Raw genomic sequence first — 14,643 nt, 5'->3', positions numbered from 1 at the left:
TTTATTTATATGGGAAACGTATTTTTTGTGGCAAAAGGAGGGAAAACACCAATTAAAGGTATACTCCATTGTAACAATTTTGTTGGCAGACTTTTGGAATCTTTAAAGGGGATGTTAAAGAAGCGGCCATGCAAACAGAGGACCCTTTGTTATCGAGTTAGTTTCCTCGTTCAATTATGGGCAAGATTGCACCCGAAAGTGTTAGCAAAAATAGCTTTTACATAACTGTAATTCTTTTACTATTTTTCTCAAACGTTTTTAATTCTTATATCATCTACACAATAGTTAAATTTAATAATTTGTGATTTTTATTCAGGCTTTCTCAGAGGTCTCCCTTTTGTAGCCCTGATGCGTTCTATTGCAGTCCCCGCTCTTGTGTAGGGATCCACCGCTAACCTGAAGCTGGTAAGGATAAACTGCTCAGTCCAATTAAAGGGGAAATGTTGCACGAATCTTATCCAGTTTAACTCTCACACTTGCTCCTTTTCTTATTCTGTACACTCTCATTGAATCATCTTAATGCGGTCCTCGTATTAGCCGCCCGTTTAGCCATTTAGTGCTGATACTAACTCTGATGTTGCAAACCTCGCATGGCGAGGGAGAGGAAAGGGTTAATTTTTTCCGCCGCCGACATTTTTGTTAAGCGCCCTGCCGCAACTTTTTAACTTGCATGTGCAAGCTGCTGGAGCTATGATTCACCCCATTGAATCAGATTCAGATAGAAGGGTGCACAGCGTTTGTTTTCGGTGCTATTACAGCCGGCATGTCGGCTCTCCGGAGCGGCTCTTTGTTATAAGAGCTGCCTCTGCTCCTCATCACATGCATGGATCGGCTAGCCACAGCTAGCAGAAAACGCAAAACTACATTTTTTTTTGTTGAAAAAAATCTCAACAGATCGAGGTTTACCTTTTGTGCAACGTCATGTTTCTGAAGGACAGATCTCATCTATAGGCTAACATGTGTTTTCCATTACATGGGACATCAGTGATCTTGCAAGCCAATGCCCCAGGGGTTGAATGAACGTGGAATCATTTCATGCTCCCCTTCAACAACCTGTTCTCCAGTTGTTGAAGGGGACATCTCCAGTTGCAAAACAAACTGGAGATGTGTTGGAGGACATAAACAACGTTATCATTTCTGGGTTCTTTTGATCTGATGCAAAATTAAATATGGACACTTGCACTGATGTGAGGATTTCTGGCTTTTCAACCTAATTCACAATCTTGATCGTAAGTTAATGTGTCCTATTGACAGACACGGGTTCAAAATGCAAGTAAAATATGCCCGTTATAGTAAGTAAATTATGCACCAGGGAGCGTTATCACAGATCCTTCCTCCCATCAGCTGTAAGACTTTATAACCATCAGTTCTCAACAACCTCAAAAAGTTTTTACATTCATGCTGATTTTGAACAGTTTCTATCTTAGTCAGTTAAATAACATGCTGCTGTCATTTTGCACATCTCTGATGTTGCTATTTTTCAAATATCCATTACTGGGAAAAAAAAAAGTCCATAGCTGTATCCATAGCTGGATATTGGTTATTTATTCTCCAGGTGCACAATATTAATATTGTTAAAACGCTTTACAGTATTTTTTTTTGTTTATTTCTTAAATCTTCACTTTTAATTTATTCTTATACACTTTTCTGAGGTCCACGTTTGTGTGACCACTTTTTTCTATGATCTTTTTGCTGCTGTAAACACCAGAATTTCCCCATTGTGGGACAATAAACAGATTTTCTGTTCTAATAGTAGTGGAGACTAGGGCTGCAACTAACAGTTGTTTTGCTAACTGATTAATCTGTCATTTTTTCGATTAATTAATTATTAATCGGATAGTCAAAAATACTTAAAAACTTTACGATATTAAACCAAGTGAAACTAAAATTTTCCACTTCACTGGTTCTGGATAGAGAATATTGTAAGAAAAAAAAAATTTTTTTTCTTATCTTAAATGCAAAATTAATGTATAATTACTCCTCTAAGTGGGTTGCCCTGTCAGCTAAAGGCACGTTTTAGAATCTCTATAGTCCAGTTAATAATTAATTGATTACTAAATTAGTTGATAATTAGTAGAATAATGGATCAATCACTATTTATCCGATTATTTGTTTTAGCTCTGGTGGAGACCAAATGAATCATAATGTGAGAAGAACATATTCCTTTGTTTTTGTCAAAGTTAATGGGGATACGTCTGACCTTTGCAATAAAAAATTATTTTGAATATTTTTTTGCATTCATCAGTGTAATTTATAAGATGTATTTTACAAATATTTTCCACTATATATAAACGGTCTGATCACTCTGGAAATTCAGCACTACTGTCAACCGAACTATCAGTATATGTGGTTATTTAATTTCTTAAACAATTTTGGAAAAGAAATATACAATAACTGGCAAACTGGCAAAAAGGTGTCAAATTACCCTAAAACATGTTGGATCATGTAAACGTGATAATATCAAGTAGTTGCTGCAGATTTGTCTGCTGCATGTCTATGATGCTAATATCTCATTCAACAGCAATGCAGTGATTCCCAAATGTACTGAGTTTAAGAGGCTGCTGGAGTAAAGTAAATTGTGAACCTACTGTCCTGGTAAAGCAACCATCTTGGGTCATTTTAACTTTCTGACATTAGGCCATATCCTGACAACCGTAGCTTTAGAAGATGTATACCATGATATTTTGCTTAGACAGTGTTTAGTGTGTAAGGGACCCTGTTTTTACCTCTGTTATTGTTCCTAACTCACAGGAGTGAGTCCTGGCAGTCTGCTGTTGTAGCCCATCTGCTTTAAGGTGTGATGACATCAGTGCTAAAAAATTTTCTTTGTTTTTTATTTCTTTTGTTGCCTCTCTATTCTCTCCAACCAGTCTGCCCCCTTTCCTTAAAAATGCACCTAATGAAATGGCCAATAGGTGAATGTAAAAGCAGTGGTCAACTCTTTTGCTCATTCTTGTCTTATTTTTATATTAGCAAAAGATGCTGAAAGTCTCCTTTGTGTTGCAACCTCCTTGGTTCCTATTTAGATCTTTTTTCTTGCATCCATTTTTTATTCCTTTTTTTAAATCTATGTTTCAGTGGTGAGGACCAAGAGTTCCATCAGAAATGTCTGTGAGGGAGTCTTTTAACCCTGAAAGCTATGAGCTGGAGAAAAGCTTTAGGCTCACACGCTTCGCTGAACTGAAGGGGACAGGTTGCAAGGTGGGCTGTCCTGATCAAAATCTGATGTATAGCATGATTTTCTTTTTAAAATGGTTTGCAATATGTTATATATTATTCTGCACTGTTTTTTTTCTGCTGATCTCAGGTTCCTCAAGATGTTTTACAGAAGCTGCTCGAGGCCTTACAGGAGAACCACTATCAAGAGGATGAACAGTTCTTGGGGGCAGTTATGCCTCGATTAGGTAATGTTGATCTTATTGAGATGATTTAACTGCAGTCGGTTTAAACCTTTAATACCAGCATTTCTATCTGAACTGACTGATTACTGAATCTGTACAGTAAAAGCTAGAGTTGCTAGTGTGGTTGTCCGAAACTGGGACCATTTCATCTGTATGGACTAACTTATTAGCTTATATCCATGTTTTTGGATGTCTTTTATTATCCAAAAGTGCCAACCCTTGGTCACATTAAACCAACTGCAATAAACCTCATTCTACATGTACAATAAACTGGTATTCACTGTGGACACAATTAGGTGTTATTTTATAACTTTGTCATTTTAAACCTCTTTGAGTTTTCAGTCTTTGCTAATATTTTTCTTTGTTTTAAAGGCATAGGCATGGACACATGTGTCATCCCTCTCAGACATGGTGGACTCTCTCTTGTTCAGACGACAGATTATATCTACCCTATTGTTGACGACCCCTACATGATGGTAAAAGTGCTCCTTTATAATTGAAATTCTGTTGTGCTAACCACAGGGTTCCAGATATTACCTCTTCTGTCCTATTGTCTGTTCTCCTGATTACTGCAGAAATATCTGCCATAAATTCACATTAGTATTTAGGTATTATGGCAAAAACAAATGTAGGGAATTTGACACCAAATTCCCTAGAGTTGGAGGAAACATGTCAGTGGCAGAAATCCTTTGATCAGGAGGATTTTTGCAACTTCAAGACAATTAAGTTTTTCTGTTTTGGGATTTTTATGATGGACTTGTGTGATCAGGGCTTTAATTGTATAGCTGGGGGAAAAATTAAGAGTTTAAACCTTTTTCAGTACTTAAACTGAAATGTGTGACTTGTTCTTATTCTTAGACTCCTTGGGGCAGCATTTTTTAAAACAATTTTTGCTGCAATTTTAGCTGCAGTTCTTTTTTATTTTTTCCTCTATCTGCATCTAGACTTTAAAGTACCTTTTTATTAAGGATAGGTAAAAATACATTTTCAAGTCTTGTCTTTTCAAGACTTCATTTCAGCATCACTCTTGCTTTATATTTGGGTCAATGACCCACTTAAAGATGGACCTTTGAAAAATTTATATGACTTCATTATGAAGTTAGAATTCTGCTGAAGGGCACATGTGTAATAAATACTTATACAAGCAGTTTTTTTAACATGCATGCACATAAACGGCTCTCCAGGTGCATTTTGAACTAATGTATGGCAAAGATGAGTGCTTGCTCTTTCTGTGCGCTTGTGGTTTGCTTTTCATGCACTTGTAGCTTCTCTCCTTCTCGCCTGTTGAACTTTTTCTCTGCGCTCATGTAAATATATGTCACAGTTAACCTGCCTGTGATTGGCTACTTTTCAGGAAATCCCGCCTCTTGAGCCTGTAATGTTTTCTCCCTGGTTGAGGATAATAATGTTAGACTTAGACAAACTTTATTTCCATTTTGTATAAATAAAGTGTATAAAAAAACTAAATAACATTGCTTACAGGTTATAACAGTGAAATGGACTTTACCATTTAAAGTGTAGCTGTGATCATGTAAACTGTATAGGAATAAAGGAAAACCAGTTTAAAAAAGTTATAATGCTGCAAAGGGGCATTTAAATGGAAATGTTCAGTGCAGTGCAAAATAGATATTGTGCAGATTGTAGTATAACATTGAGTTATGTCCTATTTAAATTCAGCCATGTTGGTAGAACAAAATAATGTTGCGAGTGTGATGCTGAGTTCAGTTTAGAGTTCAACAGTCAGATGGCAGCGGGGAAAAAGCTTTTGCAGAACCTGCTGGTCCTGCATCGAATGCTGTGAAGCCTCTTCCCAGAGGGCAGCAGGGAGAACAGTCCATGGTGGGGGGGTGAGGGGCCGCTGATGATGTTACCCTCAGAGTGACAAAAGTTGACATGAGCACAGAGAAACAGATTCATAGGCAATGAGAAGAAAAGCTACAGGTGTGTAAAAATCAAGACTTTAGAGCAGAGAAGGAGCATGCACCATGGCTGTGGTATAATTCAGTTTATTTACATAGTGCCAATTCACAACACGTCACCTTAAGGCACTTTACAGAGACAATTTGACCAGATCTTACAGTTGAATTGATTCAGAGTTTTCTATCTAAGGAAAATCAGTTGATTGCATTGATTTATTGACACGAATGCAATCCCTCACACTAAGCATGCTTGTAGCGACAGTGGAGAGAAAAAACTCCCTTTTAACAAGAAGAAACCTCCAGCAGAACCAGGCTCAGTGTGAGCGGTCATCTGCCGAAGCCGACTGGGGTTCAAGGTGCTTCAAATAAAAATCTTGTACAGGTATTTGTTATGCATATTCACTTTTGGCAGAATTCAGAATTTAAAATTAATTTTAAATTTGACAACTTTTTAATTTGGGGATTACCGGTAGATCAAAATAGGAAAACCGTATGATTGACTGATACAGGTTAGTTAAAGGGGGACGCCGTTTTTTTTATTTTTTATTTTTTTTTACATTGGACCCTTGATTTTATGTTATTACGTCATGTTCTACTCACCCGCATGAGTTTTGTGTCATTTGGAGCTGTTCTGAAGATATTCCATTAGGTTATATCCAAATAACGTCTTCCTATGGGCAACGACTTGAAGGCATAAACTAAACTGTTCATAATTTATCATTTATGGTACGCCAGCATTCATTACATGTAGGCGAATCACTGTCCCCCAGACATCCGCGGTTATATTTTTATATTTATATCTTTTTAAAACAAAGCGGAGTGTGTATGACGTCATCCGCGCCTGCTCTGCCGATACTTTTAGGCCGATTCTTGGAGCTGATAATGCTTTTTCTTCCTCCATTTACATGATAGGAAATTTAAAACAGGCCTCAGTTTAATCAAAATACGAAAATGCATTATAAACATAAAAAAAATAAAACAAAATATTAACAATGGATACTGTGTGGAGTGAGCAACAATGCATGTGCTTCACATGATGTCAATGCATGGCTGCTTAATGCACTTGTATTGGCTGATGACAATATAAAGAAATGAAAGTATTGGCCAAAAACACCTGCTGGCTGAGGTGTGTATCTCTACAAGATACATCCCATGTTTCAGATTTATAGCAATGAAGATAATAAACATATATTTTTATATATGATCCTTCAGTACAGATTGTTGCCACAGAAGTGTTGGTCTATCGCATGGAAAGTACAGTAAAATACGTTTAGGTCTGTGGTAACATTACAGGGAAAATCAGAAAATGTCCAAGGGGTATGAATACTTTTTGAGTCACAGTAAGCCTCTGTGCCACACAAGCGGCTCCAGTGGTTGATTCACAGCGTTTTTGCTTTCTAGGGACGAATTGCTTGTGCCAATGTTCTAAGTGACCTGTATGCCATGGGAGTGACGGAGTGTGACAACATGTTGATGCTTCTGGGAGTCAGCAACAAGATGTCAGAAAAGGTAAGTTATGTTTTAATCTGGGGGCAAGGATTTTGTTTCTGTCTATATGATGAAAGGAACATCTGTTCAAGTCCAGGAGCCACTTTGAGATTTGCCTCTGCATGCGTTGAACTAAAGAAGAGTTGTTTTCTACTTGTTCAAATATGCGTGTTTACAGGAAAGAGACAAAGTGATGCCGCTGATCATTCAGGGATTCAAGGATGCTTCAGAGGAGGCTGGCACATCTGTCACAGGGGGACAAACGGTGGTCAACCCCTGGGTGGTGATGGGAGGAGTCGCTACAACAGTCTGTCAGCCCAACGAGTTCATCATGTAGGAATAAAGTTCATTCTTGTTAGGGCTGAAAGATTTTTTATCTTAATATTGCAATTTAATGCATTTTTTTATTGTTTAATTTATCATGTCTTAAACAAATACTAACAATAAATCAATCTGTTTCATAATAATCATTATAATATTTAAAGCACTGATAACGATGGGAAACCAATTTGTTTCTTTACCTCATTAACATCTTTTTATGTTTCATGAAGCATGATATATAAATATGTGGACTGTATTCTTTAAAATCTGCCAGATTTTAACAAGACAGTCTATATGTAAATAAATAAAATATGATACAAAATATAACATTGACTGATCTGCAGTCAGTGGCATCACAATTACTAAAGTGCAGGAAAAGTATAGGCAAAAAATGTATTCTTTTATCCAGTTGACTCAAACTCAAATAAACACAAAGTAAACAAGTCTATGAACTTTTTAAATCCTAAGAGGAAAAACTTTTTGAACAGTTATGTAAACTATATATTCACTCAGTCTTTGTCAATATAATACACCGTTAGACTCTGGCATGGCTCCGCCGTACGGCTTGACCACAAATCAGTAATTGTTGCCAGGACTGAACAATTGCCATTTTTTAAATCTTAATATTGCAATATAATGCATTTTCTTTTCAGTTTAATTTATCATGACTTCTTAAACAAATACAAACAATAAATCTGTTTCATAATAACCATTAGATTTATTTAAAGCACAGAAAACAACGATAAAGAAAACAAATTTGTGGCTTTACCTCATTATCTTTTTATTTTTCATGAAGCATTATATATTGTTGACTTTTCTTTCTCTGTTTGGAAAAAACTAAACCTTATGACAATGTTGTGTCTGATGTGTCGTAGGCCAGATAACGCAGTGCCGGGAGACGTGTTGGTGCTGACCAAACCATTAGGGACACAAGTAGCCGTCGCAGTGCACCAGTGGCTTGATATTGTAAGTCTTTCTGATTTAATCACTACAATGCATTATTTCACGACACACACTGAATTTGGTTGTTTTTGCTCGCTTTCAAACTTTCAGCCAGAGAAGTGGAACAAGATCAAGCTGGTGGTAACCCAGGAAGACGTGGAGCTGGCCTACCATGAAGCTATGCTCAACATGGCCCGGCTAAACCGTACAGGTAAAGCCATTATTTATGCATGATACATCTCATTAGGTGTGTTTATTACTAACAACCATTCATTTAAAATCCAATGCATTTATTGTTGAAAACAAGTATTAATGAAACAGCACCCTCTGCTGGAGCTGATATGTACTGCACCTCTGTAGGCAAATTAAAACATCACTATACTGCAGCTTTTTGATGCATCTCAGGTTTAGCACAGCTGAAATAAATCCTCAAGTCATAATCAGGACTCTGTCGATTTCCACTGCATGATGAAGACATAGCAGACCTTTTAGACACTGAGTAGAAATGATTGTGAATTAAAGAAAAATTCATCCAGAAGCCTGTCAAAGATTCCTCTCTGTCGTCCTCTGTAGCTGCTGGCCTCATGCACACTTTCAACGCACACGCAGCCACCGACATCACCGGGTTCGGCATCCTCGGCCACGCCCAGACACTGGCACGACAGCAGCGGAGTGAGGTTTCATTCGTCATCCACAACCTCCCCGTGCTCGCCAAGATGGCCGCCGTGTCCAAGGCCTGCGGGAACATGTTTGGACTTATGCATGGCACCTGCCCCGAAACATCAGGTGTGTGCGTGGAATTGGTTCTGACATTGGCTCTGAGTATTTCCATTCATTACGTTTGTTTTCAATCAAAGGTTTTTCACTCTACTAAAAGTAGCACTATAAGAGCTGTTGGCGGTTATGGATTTGGAGATCACAGCAATTTAGAAACCGCTGTATTTTGATCAAACTTTAGGCTGTTTATATTCTGAAATCAGCAAAAAAGTTCTCTCTCTGTGCTGTAAGAAGCTAGGATGAATATCCTTTAACTGATGTTTACTGTGGTCTTTTGGCTTACACCAAATGTAGGGTTCATAGACCCTATGAAGATAGAGGATAAACACAATATTAGCTTACTTACTGCAAGTTATAATGAATATACAATTTACAATCATAAATTAATAACCGCCACTTTGGCCTGCTAGTGGAAAAACCTTGAAAACATATCTTTCTGTTTGAATCACTTACCGTATTTTCACGACTATAAGGCGCACTTAAACGTCTTTTTTTTTCCTCAAAATGTGCGGTGCGCCCTTTGGTGCGGTGCGCCTTATGTGTGTTGTAACTGCGACTTTTGAGACCACCTCATTGAGGAGATGATGAAAGAGTGGCTGAATGTAAGGAGACCAGGTGTTTTTTTTCCACTCATCACCATCGCTGTTAATATGTGACTCCATGCGTGCCCATCTCACAGCAGATGTGAAAAACATGGGGAAACAAATTAACCCTGTTCGCTGTTCAACCGCTGGACATCGGTGTGAACCGGACCCAGCAGGTGCAGCAGAAGCAGCGAGTTTACATGCAAAGTCAATGGTTGACGCGCATATAGGTGCAGCAAAAGGTTCCGCAGCGCGTTTTGAGCTGCAGGTGCAGCGCGTCGGGAGCGCGCCACCAACGCGCTGCTGCTGCTCGAGATGGAAAAATTGAAGTTTTGCTGCTGGAAGCGCCACATCAACCAATCAGAGAAGCTGATCTGGGAGCTGACAGCGAGACAGACACAGAGCTCTGATGACATATGATATTAACACAAATGAAAAGGGCTGGATGGATGAGAAGATGATGAAAGGCAGGTGTATGTGAGGAGACCAGGTGCTTTTTTCCACGCATCACCATCGCTGCGTGCCCATCTCACAGCCGATGTGAAAAGAAAGATGAATCAAATGAACGCTGTGCTCACCCTTATCCCGGGAGGTCTGACAAAGGAACTTCAACCGCTCGACATCGGTGTGAAAGCGGCCGTTCAAAGTAAGGCTGTGAGCGGCGTGGGAGCGATGGATGACAGACGGAGAGCACAGTTTCAGGATAAGTGGAAGGCAGCGCCGGGCAAGTTACGCCACCGTTTGCGGATGGATTGTAGATGCTTGGACTAACATGTCTGCTGGCTCTATTGTTCAAGCTTTCGCAAAAGCCGGCATTATTTCTGAGGAGCCGCGCTGCACGGAAAGTGACTGACAGCGAAGAAGGGGAAATTGGCATGTCTGATTTAGCGCAGCTGTTTAATTCAGAAACAGAGGATGATGACTTTGATGGGTTTGATTAATACTTTGTAATAAATACATGAATAAAGCACAAACATACTCAGTTTTGCTCCCGCTCTATTTTTCTACCTGAAAACTTAATTCAACAGCAGCCTCTGGGCGCGTCTCCTCCTCTTCAGCGCGGTGGCTGGCAAGTGTTTTTTCATCTAAATAATCTAAATCTTGCAGCTATATTTGATGTGATCAGGGGGAATAAAGTAGTTTTAATATGTTTTTAAGTGAGAAAGGCCACCTGAAAACTTAATTGCAGTCAGTTCATCCAGATTATCTATTTCTGTCGGAGGCGCTCAGACCCCCACATACCAGCGGTGCACCGACAGTAAATCCCTTCAACAGCAGCCTCACCGCGGCGGCTGGCAGGTGTTTTTCATCTAAATAATTTACAGTGCAGGCACCAGGATACCGGCAATAAAAGCGAACATATTCCGTCGGCAGGTTTCAGGATTTTAAGTTAATTTAGAAGTAATCACAGCGCTGTGTCATCTGCGATGTGTCTGTCTCATGGCCAGCACGCAGGTTTGATTAATTTGTAATAAATACATGAATAAAGCACAGTCATACTCAGTTTTGGGCCCGCTGTATTTTTAAAATACGCAGTAGAGGTATTTAAAGGTAGTAGAGGACATGTACTTGTATATAAAAAATGCGCCCTATAGTCCGGTGCGCCTTATGTGTGTGTTAAATACAGAAATGGGACATATAACTGAGACTGCGCCTTTTAGTACGGTGCGCCTTATGGTCGTGAAAATACGGTATATCTTAGGTTATGTCCACACAGCAGCCTGAAGTAAACCACATTTTTTGCCCATATGGGACCTGGATCTGATCTTTTCATGACAATCTGAACAAATCAGATCCGATTTTTTTCCAATCCGACACAGCCCACTCTGCTATGTGGTCCTGAATCTGATACGAATCTGATCTTTTCAAATGCGACCTGTGTCTGAACGGCCAGGTCGGATTCATCCTACATGAACGTCATTAATACCCGACGAAGGTCACTATTATGCGTCTTGCTACGCAGAAGCGGCAAGAAAAACAACAACAATGGGAGATGATGATGTGGAGAGCAGTATTTATGTTTAACTATATTGAAAAGTTTGTGTTTTATGGTTGGAAAAGATCGCTAGATGCGCCTTGGCACTACCATCCATGTTTACTTCCAGAAAAAAAGAGGACGCTGGCCTGTGATGTCATTTGTGTACTCTACTGAGCATGCGGTACGTTGTATGAATGCAGTTCACATAGGAGATCACATACAAGTCGCATATATTTGGAAATATGAATGGCAATGTAAAAAAAAATCGTATTTCGCAAAAAAATCGGAACTGAGCATCAAGGCCTGCAGTGAGTGGAAGTGATGTCACAGTATTCTTAAACTTAACTTTAACTGTTCACTGTCATATATTACTCTAAAAATGAATCTTATTATTTTTTTTTACTGTCATAGCTGATAAAACTGTAAAATAAAATAGAAAATAACATTTAAAAATAGAAGCATTAATATTAACTTTCTTTATGGCATCAAAAGTGCCACAGCTACCTCTAGTGGTGACAACATAAACTAAATTACCTCAACTGCTGTTACACTGTGTCAGGGCATTTATTGCCAAGTTTTTTTTTGTTCTTTATACGTAGTTCCCATTATATTTTTAATATAGACATATAAACGTTCTCTATATGATGTGGTGTAAGAGATGCTACACAGACTCATGAAGTGAAGCTTTGCTTTGTAACCGTGCCTGTTTTTTTTTTTTTTTTTTTTTTTTTTTTTTTTTTTTAATAACTCACCAAATCACACCTCAGTCCTGCTGAAAAACGTTTTTGTATGCGTTCCTTTTTCAACATAAAATACTATTTAGTTAGCCTGGGTGCCATTCCGAACTTAGTCCCGCCCACAACGTTTGAGGTCGGGAAGTTCGGTCTGGTATTGCTTAATAGAAGCGCGAGTATGCTCGCACAATATCTGGCGGGCCAATCAAATTGTCAGGGCGGGCTTTATACGATAATGGACAGTAACATAATCAACCACGTCACCAAAGCGCGCTTGGGTGACAACAACAATGGCTGCCGCTGGAGAGTTGAGGTGAGTAGATTCTGCTATTAGGTCTGTTCTAGAAGATATCGACAGCAAATAAATTTTAAAAGAGGAACAGAGAAACGCGATCAAGGCTCATCTTATTCTAGGCGTGAAACTGCACGCTTTGATTTTTGTTGACAACAACTGTGCGTTGCTTAACATACGTCACGCACTCCGTTGCCCCTTATTGGTTGTAGGTCTATCCAATTGAGTGCAGAGGCATTTTTTTCCTGGTTCGTTCGAAACACGCCCCATAATCACAGCTCTATGGAGCAGTATCAGACTCATATTCTGAATAGAATTGAGTAGGACTACGTCAGGCTACTATTTAGTGTCTTTCTGATCAGAATCAGAATGGTGGTCAGAGATAATCAATCAAAAATAATCCATCTCAGTCAATATTCTGACTGTTTTCTGTCTTCCCATTCAAAGGAGGTCTGCTGATCTGTTTGCCCCGGGAGCAGGCTGCCCGCTTCTGTGCCGAGATCAAATCTCCGAAGTACGGCGAGGGCCACCAAGCTTGGATCATCGGGATCGTAGAGAAAGGAAACCGCACGGCTCGCATTATCGACAAGCCGCGAATCATCGAGGTGGCCCCACCAGCAGCCACACAGAATGTCAACCCGGCACCTGGCAAAACTTCCTAATCCTTGATTCGTTGCCTCATAGACCTGAACCCCCAAAACCTCTGTTGAGAGTTTTTTTAGACTTATAAACTACAAAACCATCGTAGAGTGCTGACAAATTCACACAAGATAGTAAAAAAACAACAACAAACAAAGACTGGGTTGGCATGCATCAAGGTGGAAACTGCCCTTTATCCAGTGTATGGCGCCACCCAGTGGACTCAAGCTGCAGCTTCCCCATGAAAAGAAATTGGCAGGAACTAGAGCATACTCATAATCCATTTGTTATGTTTGTCAGTAACGTTAACCGTGCTTGATTGGTTGGGAGAATCTGATAGGAGAGTGATGAAGAAAATAATCGGATTCTTTTTGAATCCTTCATTTATGGAGACCTATTGCCTCTTTTCTCTTAAACTGCTCTCATCAAACAAGCACACTGTTGGTGTTTTTGTTGTTTATTCGCTTTGTACAGTTAAAAAAAGCTTAGTTTTAGTTCATTGCTGAAGCTGAAAAGACAGAGCTTCATCAGAACAACTTGTTTTTCCATTTGTCTTTTGTATTGTACCCCCATATGCTAATAAATAATCAAAAAGAAGATTGTCCTTTTCTGCTAGTCTGAAGCTCCACTCATGCAATTAAAATAAATCAAGCTGAGTTGTAGCTGCACCGTTGTGCTTTCTCCATATGTTATAGATTATTTTTTTAAGACACTGAAAAGAAATTCCTCATTTGCAAGGTAGCATCACATTAACAGGAATATTATGTATACACGAGCCTTGAATCATCCACTAAGTGAACTCTAACGGTTTATTTTCTTGGCATCTGCAGCATGGTACATTGATGCCAGATAAGTGTTAAAAGCAAACTGACAATGAAGCTTCCATCTGGTTAAAGATCTCCATTTTCATCTAATAGATGAAAATAATGTGGATGACATCAGACAATGCTAGAAACTCAATGTAATCTCTGTTCCATCTCTTACAATAAACGTTTTATAAAACTTTGCTCTTCTGTGTTTTTAATCTTAAGGTTTCAGCTCAAAGTAAATGCGTTAAAACATTTTGGATTTGCTATTTTTACAGGGATATAGTCACCGGCCGGCAGCGGAGAGACTATTGTAAATTTGGAAAAGTATAATTTGTTACCTCAACATGCCGATTCACCTCATATTAGAATCTCATTGAAAATTGCATTTATTTCAGTTAATACAGCAATATTGAAGATAATGAAAACCCAGACTTTGTTACTTAGAAAATTATAATTATATAAAATGGATATAAAAAGACCTTTTAATACAAAAATATAAACCGACTGTAACGTAGTTAGACAACTGTAAATATGTGGACTCATTTAGCATAAATTACATCAGTGCATCGTGTTAATTAGACTATCAGCCTGTAGCTCTGTACATAGATTATTCTTTAAAAATGGTCTGCATCTCAGCTGCATCGTATGATCTGTGGTTTCTCATCTTCATATTAACGATGAACAAGTTTGTCAACGTTTTTTTTCTATAGCACATTTAAAAACAGTTACATCTGCCCAAAGCGTACAACAAACAAGGTT

At 38.7% G+C, this 14,643-nt stretch overlaps 1 protein-coding gene across 1 annotated transcript; it reads left to right on the top strand.

Moving 5' to 3' along the window:
- Positions 1 to 301: 301 nt before the first annotated feature.
- Positions 302 to 13,257, top strand: sephs1 (selenophosphate synthetase 1). The gene is made up of 10 exons (XM_038300022.1): positions 302 to 405; positions 3,079 to 3,201; positions 3,308 to 3,404; positions 3,774 to 3,877; positions 6,722 to 6,829; positions 6,987 to 7,141; positions 8,005 to 8,095; positions 8,183 to 8,282; positions 8,645 to 8,857; positions 12,884 to 13,257. The coding sequence occupies exons 2-10, from the start codon at positions 3,106 to 3,108 to the stop codon at positions 13,096 to 13,098; spliced, it is 1,179 nt and encodes a 392-aa protein (XP_038155950.1). The 5' UTR covers positions 302 to 405; positions 3,079 to 3,105; the 3' UTR covers positions 13,099 to 13,257.
- The last annotated feature ends 1,386 nt before the right edge of the window (positions 13,258 to 14,643 follow it).

Source organism: Cyprinodon tularosa, unplaced genomic scaffold (assembly GCF_016077235.1).
Source record: "Cyprinodon tularosa strain WSP-4 unplaced genomic scaffold, ASM1607723v1 ctg44, whole genome shotgun sequence".
Classification (NCBI taxonomy): Eukaryota; Metazoa; Chordata; class Actinopteri; order Cyprinodontiformes; family Cyprinodontidae; genus Cyprinodon; species Cyprinodon tularosa.
This window is presented reverse-complemented; position numbering and strand designations above follow the sequence as displayed.

Bases quoted from the DNA above. Each gene is read 5' to 3' on its own strand.
- sephs1 (XM_038300022.1), top strand. From the start codon at position 3,106: ATGTCTGTGAGGGAGTCTTTTAACCCTGAAAGCTATGAGCTGGAGAAA. The intron at 6,830-6,986 runs GTAAGTTATGTT...GCGTGTTTACAG, and splicing joins GCAACAAGATGTCAGAAAAG to GAAAGAGACAAAGTGATGCC. The intron at 8,283-8,644 runs GTAAAGCCATTA...CGTCCTCTGTAG, and splicing joins GGCCCGGCTAAACCGTACAG to CTGCTGGCCTCATGCACACT.